The sequence below is a fragment of the Zeus faber genome (genome assembly GCF_960531495.2).
Source record: "Zeus faber genome assembly, chromosome: 20".
NCBI lineage: Eukaryota > Metazoa > Chordata > Actinopteri > Zeiformes > Zeidae > Zeus > Zeus faber.
The window spans coordinates 15,350,357-15,368,849 of NC_137207.1; the positions used below are offsets into that span (position 1 = coordinate 15,350,357).

The 18,493-nt window shown below is 40.7% G+C and overlaps 1 protein-coding gene across 1 annotated transcript in view; it reads left to right on the forward strand.

Annotated features, from left to right (window-relative positions):
• The window catches only part of nrg3b (neuregulin 3b), a gene marked incomplete at its 3' end in the record, with an annotated part of 267,725 nt that overhangs the window by 224,381 nt on the left and 24,851 nt on the right, over window positions 1-18,493 (forward strand). The window contains exons 4-5 of the mRNA XM_080021222.1: window positions 10,743-10,769; window positions 17,529-17,631. Coding sequence (XP_079877348.1) covers window positions 10,743-10,769; window positions 17,529-17,631 — 130 coding nt within the window. The remainder of the gene's footprint in view (window positions 1-10,742; window positions 10,770-17,528; window positions 17,632-18,493) is intronic.

The window sequence follows — 18,493 nt, forward strand, 5'->3', positions numbered from 1 at the left end:
ATCTGCTACGGGCAGATCCCAGTTGTCCTCCTATGCGTGACCGATCAAATTGGAGAGATCGGCAAGTAGCGTAGTAGTTCCTGTTCTGTTCTTAAGGAACTCTGCGCATCTATGCATCTTCAAGGCCGACATGTCTCCAGACCTGTCAACTTAAATTCCACCAAATAAAACGGGCGCCCGTAAGCGCTACAGAAGTATTGATATCTTTCGATGCTTGGTGGTTTATATAAAATGATTTATTTGCCATGAACCTTGTCTTACCCGCTAAGGATAGGCACGCTTTAAATCGATTACACTCTTTGATTCAATCTACTATAAAGACTTAGAAGTAGTAGTTTATAATATTAGCTCATCTCTGGCAACCATTCATTCTAACCAGACCTCTGACATACCATGTTTTATCTTATTCTGAGGCTGTGTACATGGACTTTCTCTGAGTGTGATGTACAGACAACGAGGTCTATCGTACTTAAAGGCCGCCTTTGGAATTTTTTTGTTTTGTTTTGTTTTTTTAATTGCATTTTCCGCTGCCATACATTGCTTTCACCCTGGCTGCCTTTCACATTTGATAAATAAAGGGTGAAAGTTCAAAATATCAAATATTTTGTTGAAACTGTACTTAAGGATGTCCTTTATCCCTAACGGCATGCCCACTCACTGTGAAATCAAATATTTGATCACACTTATACATCCGTTTGTTACCGAGCGACTCCAGCCTTTTGATAACAAGTGAGGAAAATATCTACAAGAGAAATATCTGATATTACGATCTAAAAACTTTCATTTGATAGGTCGCTATTTTCACTTTCCTCCTCTGTTTTTTCTGATGCGAGCAAGCTACCTAGAATCAGTGCTAAGGGGTGGCGTTCAATCGCTAACCACAATCCCATTTTCAAGGGGACGGCGTTTATTTAACACCACTTTACGGAATGTATAAAAGAGTGTATAAGACCAGTTTACGAGGCTACAATTTTTTTCACATTTCCAACAGCTAGCTTGCGGCCCAGCATTGATGCTAATCGGTGATATTAAATCGCTAGCACGGGAGCGGGAAAAGCAGCGTGACATTTAAACGGATAATGATTATGCAGCTTAAATGAAGTAAGTATACTTTATTTATTGAACTATTTACCGAGTCAGGCGCAACAAGAACTATCGCCAACTGGAGACAGCTGCGTCCTCAAACTGTATGGAAGCCTGTGAAACCTGACAAGAATAAAAGGGAAATGAGAAAGAGACACTTAAACACATAAAATGAAATTTAAAGACAGCGGGTCCTGGTAGAATAGTAAATATTTACCCGCTGGCAGCTGGTAAAGATCAATGTGAAAGTAAGCGGAATAACAAGACTTGGCAAACATCCCTGGGTGTGACTATTTTGGTATAAACACTGGTCTGAAGCACGAGCTCAAGGCCAGGAGCTTCCATTCAATGTGACTAAAGTGGCTCCAGGTGGGGGCCAAGTTCAGGGATCCTCCAGCCCCGTGTTTCGGACGTAGGATAGACTCTTAGCCCGATCGCACCACCCAACGCGGTGCGCCGTGAAAATGTATTCAAATTCCACTTAAGTGATAAGTAATGGAAACGGAGCTCTTGTGTTGAAAGATCAAAATCGCAAGGCTGCTCAAGGCTGCTCGGTTCCTGGAGAGTCCCTCCGGAAAGAGTCAAAACTGTCGATCGATTTTCCGACGCTTTGTGCGTTTGATTCAGTCGCTGAAAAGCAAGATCAAGATTCAAGAGATTCAAGATTTTTATTTTTTTTTGTCACATACATATACATACTTCCATACATATATGCAGTGAAATGTAATGCAACGCACCCGGTGATAGCACACAATATGTCCTAGGAAAAAATAAAAAATAAAATAAAATAAAAAGTAGAAAATTCCTTTCTAATAGACCGACTAACTGACTCCTAAAACGTAATACAGTAAGTGGAATACTTATAGAATAAGATAAAAAATATATAGAATAAAATACAATAAAAATAAATTGAAATAAAATGGAATAGATAGAAGGATAATGCCTATGTATGTACAGATATGTGCATTTAAAGTGGCATGTGAATGTGAATAGTGTGAGGTAGTGTTTGGGATAATACAGCACAGTATACAACAGTACGGCGCAGCAATACGGCATCACGAACAACCCTGAACAGTGATACAGTATGCGGTCCAGTATGCTACATACAGTACAGTAGGTAGTGGAGCCTACTGTACTGTATGTAGTATAAGCAAGGATGAACAACGGTCATAAGAGTCAGTTCGGCTCCAAGAATCATTTTATTCTCACCAAATTGCAAAGTGTCAATGAGTCATGAATTTAATATGGCCAAATGCCTGGTCTTTTCTTTTAAGCTTTGGACTTTAATTTAGTCGTCAGGAATTATTTTCAGTCTTTGAGTTGAAGATTCACTCGCCCACTCTTTTGCCGGAGTGACTGGCGACTCCAGAGTCGTTTCAAAGATTTGTTCGATACGAACAAATCGCTTGCGATCTCGCGTCACTGACTGTTCGTGGGCCATCATAACAAGCACAGTTCTAAATTTTCCGTTTTTAGTGGTTAACTGGATAGTACTGTGTCAGGGGAGTATTTCTTCGCAAAAAGTGTGAAATGGGCAGATGAAAAATGCTTTGAAACACTGTTCTACTGTATGTGTAGAACTACATCTGGGTGTAAGCGGCTGCTGTCGGAGGACAAGCAACATGGCTTCTCTTCGCTGTTTGCATACGCTCGCTGAGATTTTTCAGCTTGTCCATGCACGTATAGCTGTCGGTCGGAACACACCACACCGACCCTGGAAACTGCAGAGAGAACACACTCCTCTAAATGCGTTTTCAGACTCAAGCAAGTTTACAAATTAGCGGCGGTGATGTATAATGTGCGTCCGCTCCTCCGAACACTGGCAGCTTTGTTTTAAGCCCAAAGAGAAAAAAAAACAACATATTATTCATATTTCTTTGACAAAATGAAACATGAACCATCAATTCATCATTATATGTAATGATACGTACGTATATATAAAGATTAATCTGCACGAACAAATATAGTGAAACTATAAGCCGTGAGATGATTACATGATGAGTAATGGTGAATAATGGGCACTATAATGGATTATGCCGACTATGAATAGTGAATAAGAAATACATCGGAGTGATGCTCATGTATGAGATTACATTTGATTAACTGTATACTGAAAATAAACATCTATTTAACACTACCTGAGGGAATGTTTAAGAAAAAAGGCAAGACTTTACACAAGTTTACACATTTATTTGCCTATATGCAAATAGTGCAAATAATGCAAATAATAATAGTAATAATTGAAATGATTTAATAATGCCTGTCCACCTGGCTGGATCTTTCAGTTGATACAAAGATGAACTGATGATGGAATCCATTATAATGTCACAGACAAACATCCACTCCCTGCCCTGGTAAATAACTCCATCTAACTCTTTCGATTTTTGTCAATATCTTGCTGAAAATATAAAGTACAATATTATTAGTTGTTAATTTTTTCAATATCACTCAATATCTATTTTCATCGGGTCACTATGTGACGTTGATGCATGAGACTATGTCGTTTTATATAGATAGATACGTAGATGATAGATACATGATAGATGGATGGATAGATTATAGATAGATAGATAGATAGATAGTCAGAGAAAAAAATATTGACAACAATTTGAACAACCTACAAATGACTGTGACCTGAAACACCTGTTGTATTGTGTTGCGCACGGCGTCGCCCTGACAACCAATAAACCCAGGTCCACTCACTTCCATCCCCCACCCACCTCCCTCCCTCCCTCCCACCCACCCAATGCGAACCTGTTGGAGCGCCCTGCTTGCTAAGTGGACCCTGGAAGGTCTGGGGGAAGGACTAAAGCCCGGTTTGATCTCTGTTGATACAACGTAATCTAAATTTTGCCCAGATTACCGGGGGTCTGAGGGATTATCCTGCTTTCGAAAGCTAAATCTTGTGATAACCCACACAGACACACACACACACACACACACACACACAGCAAAACTGCCATGCTGGAGAGGACACAACACAACTGCTATCCAAACTGAATTAATTTCATGGCGTGGTTGTGCTGCTTTTCTTGTAATAAAATACACATATTTATAAATGGATTTAACTATAAATATATATAAAATCAATACAAACAAATACAAGCAAATTAACAATATAAAAATGACCATCATAACATTTTATATATTAGTAAATATTATAGAAAATATTTATAATAGCAAAAAAAATAATAGCTAACTAAATTTCATGGCATGGTTGTGCTGATAAAGATATATATATTAAATAATATATACATTTCGATATAAATATATATGAAATAAAAATATAAATATAAATGATAAAAATGATAATTGATAAATGATAAATGATAAAAAACAATATTAAAAGATATATAATAATAAATAAATAATATCAAATACTTGAAAACATATTACAAATCCAAACTAAATTCAATTCATTCCAAACAGCCATTACCCCCTCGGGTCAGGACAAGGCTCTTTATCTGGCATTTCATGCCCTTGAGTCCTTTGAGCTTTTTTTTTAAACAATCCATCTCTTCGCACCAAGGCCACAAATCATCTGCCGCCCTCCTTCCTCTTGTCTCACTATCAACCGACCACAAAGCAGATGTTTTTTCCCAACCGCCTTCTCACGGCCCAGTGGTTGGGAACCGCTGCTCTACGGAGCTGACGCACGGGGCTTCAGCAGAGCGGAGATGGCTCCCCCTCCATTACGCATTCACGCCACTGCTGCACTTGCCTGTTATACTCGTTATTAGTCTTAAATAAATGGAAAACTTAAAATAATTGTCAGACAGTAGTTATTTTGATTTTTATTTTGATTTGAAGTGTTTAACGAAAATGCAGAATTGTAAGGAAATCCTTGGGGGGGGGTTGCACCGTACACCGGAAATGTCCCCTGCAAAACTTATTTTTATACCAGTTATACTCTATGTGGTATTTGCGAAACAAAATCACTGAAGTGAAAGTTCTGTCATAAAACCATACTGTTACGTATCGTTGCGCATTTTTAAGTGGGTATAAGGAAATCTTGGCGCTTTCTTAGTGGGTATATATGGGCATATACCTGCGCATCACGTAGACTACGCCACTGCCTGACCCCCCTGCAGCCCCAGAAAGTAAAAAAAAAAATCCTACCCCAGTCCAGGTTTTGGCTCCAGCCTATCAGCTCTATCCTTACCGATCCTTCTGATTCCACTCATTGAGTCAATGCCAATTAGCCAAATACACTTGGTTGGCTGCAAATCCTGGAGTGGATTATTTTACTCTCTGAACCCAGATTTTTGCCCCATTACCCCGACCCCCCGTTACCCTGTCTGATCCACCAAGGAGCGAGTGCTCAATTTAAGCTATTTATCTCCCTCCCCCCAGGTATTACACCTCGAGTAAGAAAGCCGCGGAGGACGGGATGCCGGGCTCACACACACACACACACACACACACGCACACACACACACACACGCACACACACACACACACACACACACACACACACACAAAGCTACCCAGTTCTTCACTCACACAAGTTAAAGGAGAGTGGAGGGGATTAAGGATTTGATTCACTCCTGCCATTGTCTCTGCCGCCCGCCAGATTTCCACCTCTTAATCGCCCCCCTGGTGTTATCTGCCGGCACTCTCTCTCTCTCTCTCTCTCTCTCTCTCTCTCTGTCTCTCGGCTCCCGCCAATGACTCCCCAGGGGAGCGCTCTTATTGTGATTGGTGGACGGACGTCTCCGGAGCGGACGTGTTTCCGGGTTTGAAATGACATCATTCAGCTGGGGCGATTGGGAGCGGATAAAGAGCCGGCTGTTGGCACGGGTGATCGCAGGCGGCTTGACTGGATGATACGGAGCCGATGTCACGTCAACACCAAGACTTTACATCCACGTCTTCCCAGGCCGAGGCCGTCGTGCCTTGGCGACAGACAAACACAAAAGGCAGGGCCGGATATACCGGGAAAGAGGGAAAGAAATTAAACTGGGGATTTCTCAAGCCAGCTTCCCAGTGCTATGCTTGTCGCCGTAGGATAATCAATCCAATCACAATGAAATCAGACCAAAAGTTAAAATACAGAGGTTATTCATTGAAGCGCAAAACAAGTCTATGTCTCATCGTGGCGAAAGGTTCAACTAGTTTTTTTTTTAAGATTTGGTTCTTCTCGAGCGACTTGGTAAAAAGAGTCGTTCAGTTGGATTCAGTTGATGTGACGCGCGGGGAGCACAGGGGGACCTCCGGTGAACGATGAACGGGAGTCAGACGAGTCGGTCGGTTCTGAGTTGTGAACGGAGTTCTCACAGGGATTAATAAATCTGCGAGTGACTCATCGAAAAGATTTGCTCGCTGGGAACAAAATTGCCTGCGAGTTTCGCATTGCTACCCTCTAACTCAGTGTTTTTCAACATCTGCGCCATGAGCACTCCCAAAGGTGTGCCAGGAGAAATGTTCCAATTCCGCTTAATAATTAAATAATGGAAATTAGCTCTTGTGTTGAAATTGAAAGTACAAATGCATCAGTTTCAGACGGAATAGCTCAATCCAGCCCTGTGCAAAAGTGAGTTAATATTTTTATTCGTCATGGTAGATTTGATTCCTTCCCATGAGAAATGATCATTTCCCCCATTGTCTTACGCGTACCTACAATACGTTGGTTATGATGTACTGTACACCCAGTACGCACTTTTTTGTATTCATACACAGTCATACATTCATACAGAAGTAAGCTTCTTTGAAGTGCAAACTTCAAAGAAGCCGTCATCCAATTTCTTTATTTATTTTTTTGTCCCCATTATAGATAAACCTGGAATGACAAGTCTGTTCCAAGCTCCCGACCCCTGTTCTTCTCCACGAAACATTCCCTGCAACCGGCAAAGCCAACGTGGAAAGCTTTATCTCCGTCGTCAAGGGGCTCTGCTAAAGTCAGGCTTAACAGGGAGTCCGTTCTTTCTGATATCCATAATATTTGAAAGGCACTATGTTTGTGGGGTTTCTGCAGTTTTAAGTAATCCATAACCAAATAGAGGCATTCTTTTTATACATAACGTATGTCCAAAGACGTGTGGTAATCTATGCGATTATTTTGTCAAGATTCAAGATTCAAGATCCAAGAGGTTTATTCGTCACATACATATACATACTTTCATACATATATGCAGTGAAATGTAATGCAACGCACCCGATGATTACACACAATATGTCCTAGGAAAATTTCTTTCTACTAGACCAACTAACTGAAAGGTAATATTCCTAAAAGGTAATACAGAAAGTCGAATACTTATAGAATAAAATAAAAATATAAAGAATAAAATAAAATAAAATAAAATAAAATGGAATAGATAAAGGGAATAGGCTTAGGTATATGTGATAGACAACTTATGTATATGGGATAGACAATTATGTATAAACAATGCCATACTGTATTTGATACTTCCACAGCCATTCAAGGTATTTGAAGAATCGGTTTGAAACAATAAGCGGACCTATCCTAGCAAAACTCTCGCTTGTAATGTCATTTGGACAGACTCTTCGATTTACTTTAAAATGTTCTTCATTAATTAAGCATCATTTGAGGTTGCTGTACCGCTCATCCCGCCAGCGAGGTGTACAGAAAACATAGCGAGCTAGAAATATAGGAGTGATAGGAGTGAATAGTGGAGGCAGCAAAGCAGGTAGAGCTGGAGGGATAGGCTGCTTGAATAGGCCGGCCCATTATGGACGTGGAAGCATGTGGCGCCGTCAAGTTGTCTGACAGAACTAGCCTCACAATCTATGCCTCATGTAAGGCAATAATGGCTTCATCTTTATCAGACTCAATTACGCCGTGTGTCTGCTGCCATTTGGGCATCAGCCCATGAAAAGTACATTAAACTTGACCCCGGCGCTCTGGGAAAATGTACAAAGAGCCGCGCTCTCCGGGTCAATTGAACCCTCTGTCCGTGGAATTGGATTTGAGCCTGCCCTTGTTTGTCTTTTGTTTTTGTTTTTTTTACAAAAAGGCACTCGCTCCCGAGGTCTCTAAGCGCTCTTCTTCTGGTATTTAAAAAATCGGAGTCATTTATCATTCTCCACCACTCTCCTTCCTGAGATAGACTCAGATAACCCCTGTCCCATTATGCTGTAATCATCCTCCCATTCTTCCAGTCATCACTCAGTTGTTCGCCGGGTCTTCCTGTTGGGCTTTCCAACGGCGGCGGAGTTAGAACGCGTCTTTACGGTGTTTGTGTTTTCCTTTCTGTTTCATTGGTTTTTCCATTTCTTTTTTTCTTTCCTCTCTTCTCTTTTTTGGAGTGCCCCCGCTGCATAATCTGTCAGGGAGTTGGCAAGCGGCGCGCTATTTAAAAAACTCAGACCACCTCTGTCAGAAAAGCAATTACGTGTGAGGGTTTCATTTTAATTTAAATGAGATTACATTACAGTGGCGTGGAGAAAGGGGCCGCTGTCAGGATGAAAAGAACACGAGTGCCTTCCCTTTATCTGTTCCTCCAGCGCCGGGATTGGGGGAATGACTTAACCGCATGGAGAAAGAGAGAGAGAGAGAGAGAGAGAGAGCGAGAGAGAGAGAGATAGAGAAGAGAGAGAACATGATCTGCATGTCTATGTGGGCACATTCACACACATGTGGTACATCTTGACAACCTCTGAATATTGAAACGCTCGTTGCCACAACTCGGGCTCCAACACACACAAAAAGGCCTTTCACAGACATACAGATGTGGCAAAGATATATCAAAATGCATGTTTGTACGAAATACACCGAAATAAACTCTGACTCCGTCAAAATCGCAGAACATTCAGATTTGTATAATGTACACGAGACTCTGGTGAGAGTTTGAACCCAACAGGAAGAAGGAACAGGAAGTAGAATGCCTACCGTATGTAAGCAAAATTGACAAAACAACAACAAAAAAATACTGATAATAGTATGTCTTGTACAGTAGAAACTTGCTCTCTGTCCAATTTAAAGACATGACAGTTGAGACCCAACCACTTCCGTTAGTAGCCTATTTAGTTACCTTTAAGAACAACTAACTTTTCAAGTACTTCTGGTGTTCTGCCTCCTTTGTGATTGGAATATTATTCCTGCAAAATGAGAACAGTCTCTCAACCGGAGCTGAAGAGGGGAGGGTTGTGTTCTATCGAGCAAAAAGGAACTTGATCAGTGTGTACAGCTCCAGAGAAAGCAGGTCCCCCCCCAAAAATGACTCTAACTCAGCTTGGTTGTGGCTTGTGATATTCGTTCTTTCCCAGGCTTCAGTTTCTTCAGCTGAGATTAAAAAAAAAAAAAAAGGGAATCTTCTTCCTCGTCATCTTGGAGGTAGGAGGAAGCCGTTTCACTCTGCCACTTGGCCAAAGCTCTTCAGTTGAGTGGAGTATGAGCTGGTAAATTTGTCTTTTTTTTTCTCCTGACAATCGTGGTGGTAGCCAGTGCATTTTGAAGAACGGGCAGAACAAATACGGCTTTGTTCACATCCCATCTTAAACTCCAGATAACTACAGACACGTTTCTCTAAGCCCCCCAAGGTGGCTTGTAAAAGGGGAGAAGTGTACCCTAGGTTTTCAGGCTTGTAGGCCGTGGAGTTTGGATTGCACAGCAAAAGGGGTGGGAATGAGTTCACCATAGAGACAGGAGATCTGACCCTGTAGCCGATGTATGGCTATTGCAATAGGTCTCAGGATATTGCATTACTCTCGCCGGTAGTCAAGCTCCACCTCTTTGAATGCATGGAGCTGAAGTTTTGCCATTGTAGTTTGTCTCTTAAATGGCCCAGCTGATTCAAACTGTCACAGCGAACTCCAATGTGAGGGGTTTGGGCAAGGTGTTTTCAACTGTTCCTCTGGACAGTCCATCCTCTTATGTCTCTTCATTCTCTTCATCTGCAACAACAGATATGTTTAACCCCTTAAAGGCCTTTACGGAATTGGACCCATTGTCAGTCACCATTGCAACAGTGTTTTGCATTTGATAGGCCAAATTCTGAGTGGATTCCCTCCAAAATCTCAGCGATGTGATTGTAGGTGTGTTGACTTGGCAAATGTGTGCATTCAAGAGCGACTTATTCATGTTGATTTGAGTCCGGTGTGATCCAGTGTGCTGTTACACCCATGAAGCTAAGCCTTACGACTGGACCAGATGTCTGCAGTGATTCAAACACATTGCACTGTCTTCAGTTTCTCTTTCAAATCATTTTTTTTGACAATGAAATCTGCTTCTATTTTCCTTCGAAGTGTCCGTCTGCAAATCACTGCCGTGACATGCCACTTTCCACTGCGCCTTTCAGGATCCAAAGCAACAGGCTAAGCTGGGTATCTGAGGCGGCACGGAGGGCGGTGTCAGATGGAGCCGTCAGAGGGACCTCACGGCCCACTCACTGCATCGCCCCCCGGAGCCTAAATTGCGTCATGACATAACTGTGCATTGTCTCTTTTGTTTTTATTCCTCCCTTCTCTTTCTTTCTCTCTCTATATCTCTTTCCACTCACCTACCTACCTGCCTACCTACCTACCTTCCCTCTTACCTGCCCACCTGCCTACCTACCTACCCACCTACCCGCCTTCCCTTCTGCCCTTCTGCCTATCTACTTACCCACTACCTACTGTACCTACCTACCTTCCTCTCGATCTACCTTTCTATCTATTTATCTCTTCCTCTTTCATGCTGCCTTGGCCTTTGGACGGAACAGCAGACGAACTTGGAATTGAGTTCATGGGTAAGATGGAGTACAATTGATTATGCCATTTCATGCCTCCTTCTCCCACTCCCACTGCCATTCCGCCACATACACACAAACACACACACACACATACACGTACGAATCATGCGAATCATGCGATCCGGCGCGCCAAGGCGGTTCACCTTGGAAAAAATTAATGTGGGCCAGTCGCCATGGAAACACCAAGGCGGTGAATTAGGTGTATTCTATCTGCATGGAGACAGGTATTGTCAGGCAGAAGTGATGTAAGGAAATAGAGCGTTCAAAAGGATGGGACTCGCCCGTTCTTCTCTTTCTTCACGTTTTTCTAGTGCACCATACACATCATATTGATTTGGTCAAGATTATTCAGCCTCATTTGAGCTATGATAGCCCCTAGGGGTTGGACGCTTAATTGAATAATCAATGAATAGGTTGAAGATTTGGTGAATTACATTTTGATCATTCAGTAATCGGCTGAGTGATGTGTGCTGTAGTTATTTTAAATTGATTATAAATGTAAAAGTTGTTTCAATTTACAGATTATTACATTGTAATATTTATGAGACATACTATATATGTGGATATATGTTATATTATATATGTCATGTATAAAAACATGATAAAGCATATAATAATATATATAATATTATACATAATTTGTTAGATATAAATACAATATGTAATATATATTATATGTATATAAATATTACACATTACAAACATATTACATGTGTACAAATTATAAATTGATATGGTTGTATTTTTGTGCTATTATTATTATTATTATTATTATTATTATTATTATTATTATTTATAAGCAATTTCAATATATCCATTCACTGAGTCTCTAGACTAGATGAGATTCATTGATTAGGTAAATAATCATTAGTCGCAGGCTGGGTCGCTTCCAAAATGTACATTTGCTCCATCCCTAAAATAAACTGTACACAACACCAGAATGCCAAAATGAAAAAAAATGATGTATGTTGTGTAACAGATGGAATGTTTGGAGGGACAACTAAGGCTGCTGAATTGTGATGAAGTTGAGCAAGGCAGCATTCCATCTTGTAATGTAGGGTTCGTTAGCATACATCACACCCTTGGGTCAGAGTCATCAGCCCTCCATCTCTCAGTTGTGACAGACTGTGCCTGTCCAGATGGAATGAGCAGCGTCATCCACGGCACACACACACACACACACACACACAGTACATGTGCATGTATTTGTACAATTTGGGACTCTCTGTCACTCCTTCACTCATTCTGTCTTTCTTGCGCACAAACAAGCACCACATGCTGTGGATTTTCCCATTAACATGGGCTCACAAACTGGCTTCACTTCACACACTTAGAAAAATAACACATGGGGTGGAACGAGACGGCACAGGCAGCCAAGCCTGCACACACATGCACACGCGCAAGCACACAGACACACACACACACACACACACACACACGAACACACACACAAACACACACACACACACACACACACACACACACACACACACAAACACATACTCTACCTCCTCAGCTCAGTGATTTTAATCTGGGAGCTAGATAAGTTGGATAGAAGACCCCTCTGCACGTAGGTGGATGCATTAGAGTATAAAACTGATAGATACTGTAGATGGACAGATGATAGACACACAAAAAGACAGACACATACATACAGATTCATAGCAACATACATACATATATAATTTGATACATCAATAGATGTATAGTTACATACAGTATATTGTTAAATACATACAGTAGATACATATATAGTATAGTTAGATACTAAATGGATGTATAGTAACATAGATAATTACATAGTTCGATATATAGATATGTATATAGCTAGGTACACACATAGATGTATAGTTACATAGATACATATATAGTTAGATATATAGATGGATGTATTGTAACATAGATACATACATACAGTAGTTAGATGCATAGACATATATATAGTCAGATACATAGATACATATACTGTATAGTTAGATACATATATAAATGTATAATTACATGGATACATAGAGTATATAGTTAGATACATAGATACACATAGTCAGATACAGATTAATATAGTTAGATATATAGATACATATAGTTAGATACATAGATACATAAAAAGTTAGATACATAGATACATATAGTTAGATACATATAGTTAGATACATATAGTTAGATACATATAGTTAGATACATAGATACATATAGTTAGATACATATAGTTAGATACATATAGTTAGATACATAGATACATATAGTTAGATATATAGATACATATAGTAACATACATACAAAGTTAGATAGATAGATACATATAGTTAGATACATAGATGCATACATAGTTATATACATAGATACATAGTTCGATAGATAGAAACATACAATAGATACACTGTTACGTAGACAGACTGATTTGCAGGTTTCCCTGACATGGCTGGCTTTATCTCCATCCGGTCGGTGGTCACTTCAGATCAGCCTCATCATTAATAGCGCGGCAGGAAGGAGGCTCACCGGTGTTCAAAAAGTGCAAATGTTGAGAGCCCATTCCTCCTGATGATGGAAGCTGGGACTTTGGAGTTCCCCGCAAAGAGTTTAGCGACACTTATTTCAGCCTGTGTGATGACACATGAAGGAAATATCTTTCTTGTTACCAGACAGTTTTGTCTCTGATTTAACGTCCCTGTAGCTCCCCGGGACCCCCCACTCCCCTGCTAAACTAGAGGCATTTTGGTGACATTAGCCGGAAGCCTGCAGTCATCTCTGCCAATCAGATCGAGCCCAACAGCGGCTTCCAGCTTCTAGTCAACCGCTCCGACAACCTGGCGATGCGAGCCAATCTCAGATCGGCTTACCCTGTCCAAGATGGATGCATGCCGACATGAAAGCAAACAAAGCACGCTCCGATGGCCAAAGTTCAAATCACTCTGAGTGTTACAGTGAAATGGTGCCTTGTGGTGGCTCCGACTAAATATAAAACATTTTAAAGGTTATGAGAAATGATTGGATTTCTAGCCTGTTATAGTATGACAGTATATTATGTCATGTATGATAGATACAATACATACATATATGCATGTATTCATATACACATATATATATACATATACACATTTAAATATATACATACAGTGGTACTTTGACTTACGAGTTTAATTTGTTCCGTGACAGAGCTCGTAATTCAATCTGCTCGTATAGCAAATCAATTTTCCCCATTGAAATGAATTGAAATGCCATTAATCCGTTCCAGCCCCCCCCCCCCCCCCCCAAAAAAACCCAATTTTTTTTTTTACGTGTTTTTAAATAATAAAAATGTATTTATAAATAACAAATATTTTATAAAAACATCATAAAACACTATCACAGTATCTCCTGCGAGCTGCTTCTCCGTCAACCACACCAACAGCAGATTCGATCTTTTCATGGACAGCGGTCCGCAGCTTAGACATTATTTTACCGCCCTTGGCTGGCGTAATACCCTTTATCGTCTCCTTCTGCTTCAGTATGGTACATTTCGTAGAAGTACTACACTCGTACTGCCTCGCCAATTCCATCACACGCACACCTCGCTCATGTTTTTCTATTATTTTGCGCTCTAAGTCAATGGACATCATCCTCTTCGTCTTCTCAGCGCTCAGCAAAAAAATTGGCAAAATAACTGCACAAGAAGCACAAATCGCGAGTACAAAACACAGCTGAGATGCTTCCACACTCAGGTAACCACGTGAAGTGAAGGAGTGAGACGCGGGAGGCTGGATGCTGGCCAGTGGCCACATTCGCTCGCCACGCCCACCAGCGGCGGTGCACCTGAAGCTCGCTCCTCCAAATCAATACAAGAAATCGATGGAACGACGCCTTCTATCTCGGAAAACTTGTATGTTAGTGCACTCGTAACTCAAGGTACCACTGTATACATATAAAGTTGATATAGATATCTCTATAAATATATATATATAAATAAATATATATATATATATCTATATATAGATGCATAGTGTGGCAGTTTCGCCTACCACATGCCAACCAAGTGGCGTGTTCAGGGCCCTCCGGTAAAGAGACACAGAAAGCGGGGGTTGTAAACACCAGTTTATTGTCGAGAGTGGGCCTAGTTGGAATTAGCCCAGGAGCAGATAGTATGTGTCATGACAAGGCTCCTCTCCTGGGTGTGTGTGGAGATGGGGGATTTACCTGTTGCTTGTTACATCAACCAACGAGCAACAGCTATGCAGCCACTCTGATCCCAATTACCTAGACCCAGGAAGGATTTGGCTGCTCAAATCACACCACCCCCACAGCACACATAGTTACAGAGATAATTTATACAATATAATATTAATTGAATTGGATTGAATTGGATTGAATTGAATTGAATTGAATTGAATTGAATTGAATTGAATTGAATTGAATTAAACAGGTTTTTTTTAATCATAGATAGATAGATAGATAAATAGATCGATAGATAGATAGATAGATAGATAGATAGATAGATAGATAGATAGATAGATAGATAGATAGATAGATAGATAGATAGATAGATAGATAGATAGATAGATAGATAGATAGATAGATAGATAGATAGATAGATAGACAGAATATAATTTAGTTGCTCCGTTGATCATTTTGTTGATTCTGGCTATTCATGCTTAATTATAGATTGATAAGTCGATAGATTTATCATAATAATACATCTAATATATACATGTACGTGTGTGTGTGTGTGTGTGTGTATATATATATATATATATATATATATATATATATATATATATATATATATATATATATACATACAGTATATATACAGTATATACAGTATATATATGTATATACTGTATATATCAATAGAATATAACTGATTTGAGCCAAGCTTCTCAGAGGACGCCTATGCCAGTGAGTGCAGTAGCAGTAGCAGCTCAGTCAGACGGGTCCCACTGAGGACAACCTCGGGCCCCGAGCCGCTGACACCGAGCTCCCGGAGCGCACAGCAGACACTAATTCCCTGTCGCCGTCAGGCCTCCAATGCGCACACACACACACACACACACACACACACACACACACACACACACACACACACACACACACACACACACACACACACACACACACACACACACACACACACACAGTAAATCTGGAGCCCTCAGACAAAGGCTCTGAGAGGAAGCAGAGCAATGTCAATTGGTGTTGGCTGCTGGATTTGTCTAAGGGAAATGATTATCACACTTCACTTAGCTCATGTCAACGAGCCCTGCCTCATCCTGCTAACACCTCCAAACACTGACATCTACTGACAGAATCTCTGCCCGCCGTGTGCCAATGGACGCTGTGTGTTTGTGTGTGTGTGTGTGTGTGTGTGTGTGTGTGTGTGTGTGTGTGTGTGTGTGTGTGTGTGTGTGCGTGCGTGTGCGTGCATGCGTGTGCTCAGTGTGTGTGTTTGTGTGTGTTGTGTGCCCTCCAAACAAGCTTGTCTCTGCAGAACTCTGCTAATTCATTGTCCAGTACTGTTCTCAGCCATGCACGACAACGCTGGGAAAAGTAACTAAGTTAAAGTACATATTACTGTGCTTTGGTTACGTTTTTTAAGTACATGCACTTTCTGCACTTCCGGCTGTTGTTATTATTTATTAAACCTACTACCACATTTCTTACAAACGTAAAAAAAAAAAAAAAAAAAGGAGAATGGCACCTCCCCCACCCCCCCAACACCTGTTCTTGCATTGTGACTGCTGTGTTGGGGTACGAAACCGCAGGAGAAGTGTGACGCTTTATGGCTCTACGTCACTTCCTTGATGTTTAGCTGTGGTAAATAGGGTTATTTTTGCCTTGTAACATTTTATGCAAAAAAAAAATTATAATAATAGTAAATAATAAACTTGCGAGTCAAATTGTCTGGTAATAATGCTCATACAAACTGTAGCCGCCCCATCTTCCCGACGGCACGGGCGAGAGGGGCCAGTGATGCGCCCGGCACCCCTCACTTTCATTGCGCCACGGGGTTTGTTTCACCCTCTGACTCGCACGTGCTGAGCCGATCTGCCGGGCCGAGCACATCCTGCACCTACACCGGCAGCAGGGGGTCGATCCCGGCGCCCTCTCTCCCCATGCATCTGTACTTTACCTAAGCTGGTCAACTGTAGTCAGGACATGCATGATAAGGAAAAAAAGGTGCAGTAGTACTTTATGCTGTGTTATAGACCTTTATTATAGACTATTATATGAGGTCACTGGATGTGACAAGAACTTTTACTTTAAAGTACTTTCAGTACATTAAAGAGCAGGTACTTAGTGACCTAGTGACTTGTTTTATCTGGTTTTATGTTTATACATTTTATACACTACTATGTCTTCAACTGTAATTTTTTATAAAAATCGTTATCAGGACATGCATCATAAAAAAGATACTGTAGGACTTTATTTACTATTTTATTTTCTTTATTTGTACTACTTTATTTACTAGTATTTATTATGATTTATGTTAGACGAGGGCAACGAATATGACAAGTACTTTTACTTTTAATACTTAAAGTACATTCAAGCGTACATACATACTTTACATACTTTTACTGAAGTAGAAATGTCAACAGAATGACACTTCCAGTGTTACTAGAGTCATTTTCTGTGGGGGTATGTTTCTATTTTGAGCACTTCTTCCACCACTGTGCATCAACCCATCACACCCGCCCCTTCATTATTTTCTTTTTTTTCTCACTTATTAATTTTTTTTTAAACCCTCTGACTTGCGGTGTGCTCTGTGCCGGTCCTCCACAGAGAGCGGGGAGACGTACCAGCGCCAGGTGCTGTCTATTCTAAGCATCGCCTCGGGGATCTGTCTCCTCGGAGTGGCCTGCATGGCGCTCTACCACCACAACAAGTGAGTGACGTTTACTTCTGTACTCCTGGTAAGAGACCCGGAGGTTCAAATGAAATACCAAGGAGAATGCGAACCATCCCACTAGGAGGCCAATTTCGACACAGAGATGCAAATTTGCCTGAAGTTTTGAAAAAAGTTCTTTCGTCCAAGACATGGACGTGCGTTCAAGTCAAGCAAAGCGTTCAAGTCAAGTCGGGTCACGGCGCTGTCGCCGGGAGCGATTCGAAAGAAGCCGAGCGTGCAAATACCGAAACACGCCAACAGGTGAGTCGGCTCCTCGGAAAGGTCAGCGTGGTGCGTGCGCACGTGTGTGTGTGTGAGTGTGTGTGTGTGTGTGTGTGTGTGTGTGTGTGTGTGTGTGTGTGTGTGTCTGTGTGTGTGTGTCTGTGTCTGTGTGTGTGCCTGTGTGTGTGTGTGTGGACAAGAGTTGTAGTTGTTGTAGATCTGGGTCATGTTCGATGTGAGATAAAGCTGTTTTGGGCAAAACAAAAGCCTGTTGTTTTTTTTAGGTTGGAAATTCAGACTTGGGGCATGTAAACAAAGAGAAATTAATGTGAAACAAAAAGGTGAATTTGAGTTGGAGTAGTTTGAATGTTATGCAAAAGTGGAAATTATATTGTACATTATTTTAACATAGTTTATTTTATGATGTTATAGATATATAAGTAGATAGATACAGGCTTATAAGGATAGATAGATAGATGATAGACAGACAGACAGACAGACAGATAGATAGATAGATAGATAGATAGATAGATAGATAGATAGATAGATAGATAGATAGATAGATAGATAGATAGATAGATAGATAGATAGATAGATAGATAGATAGATAGATAGATAGATAGACAGATAGATAGAT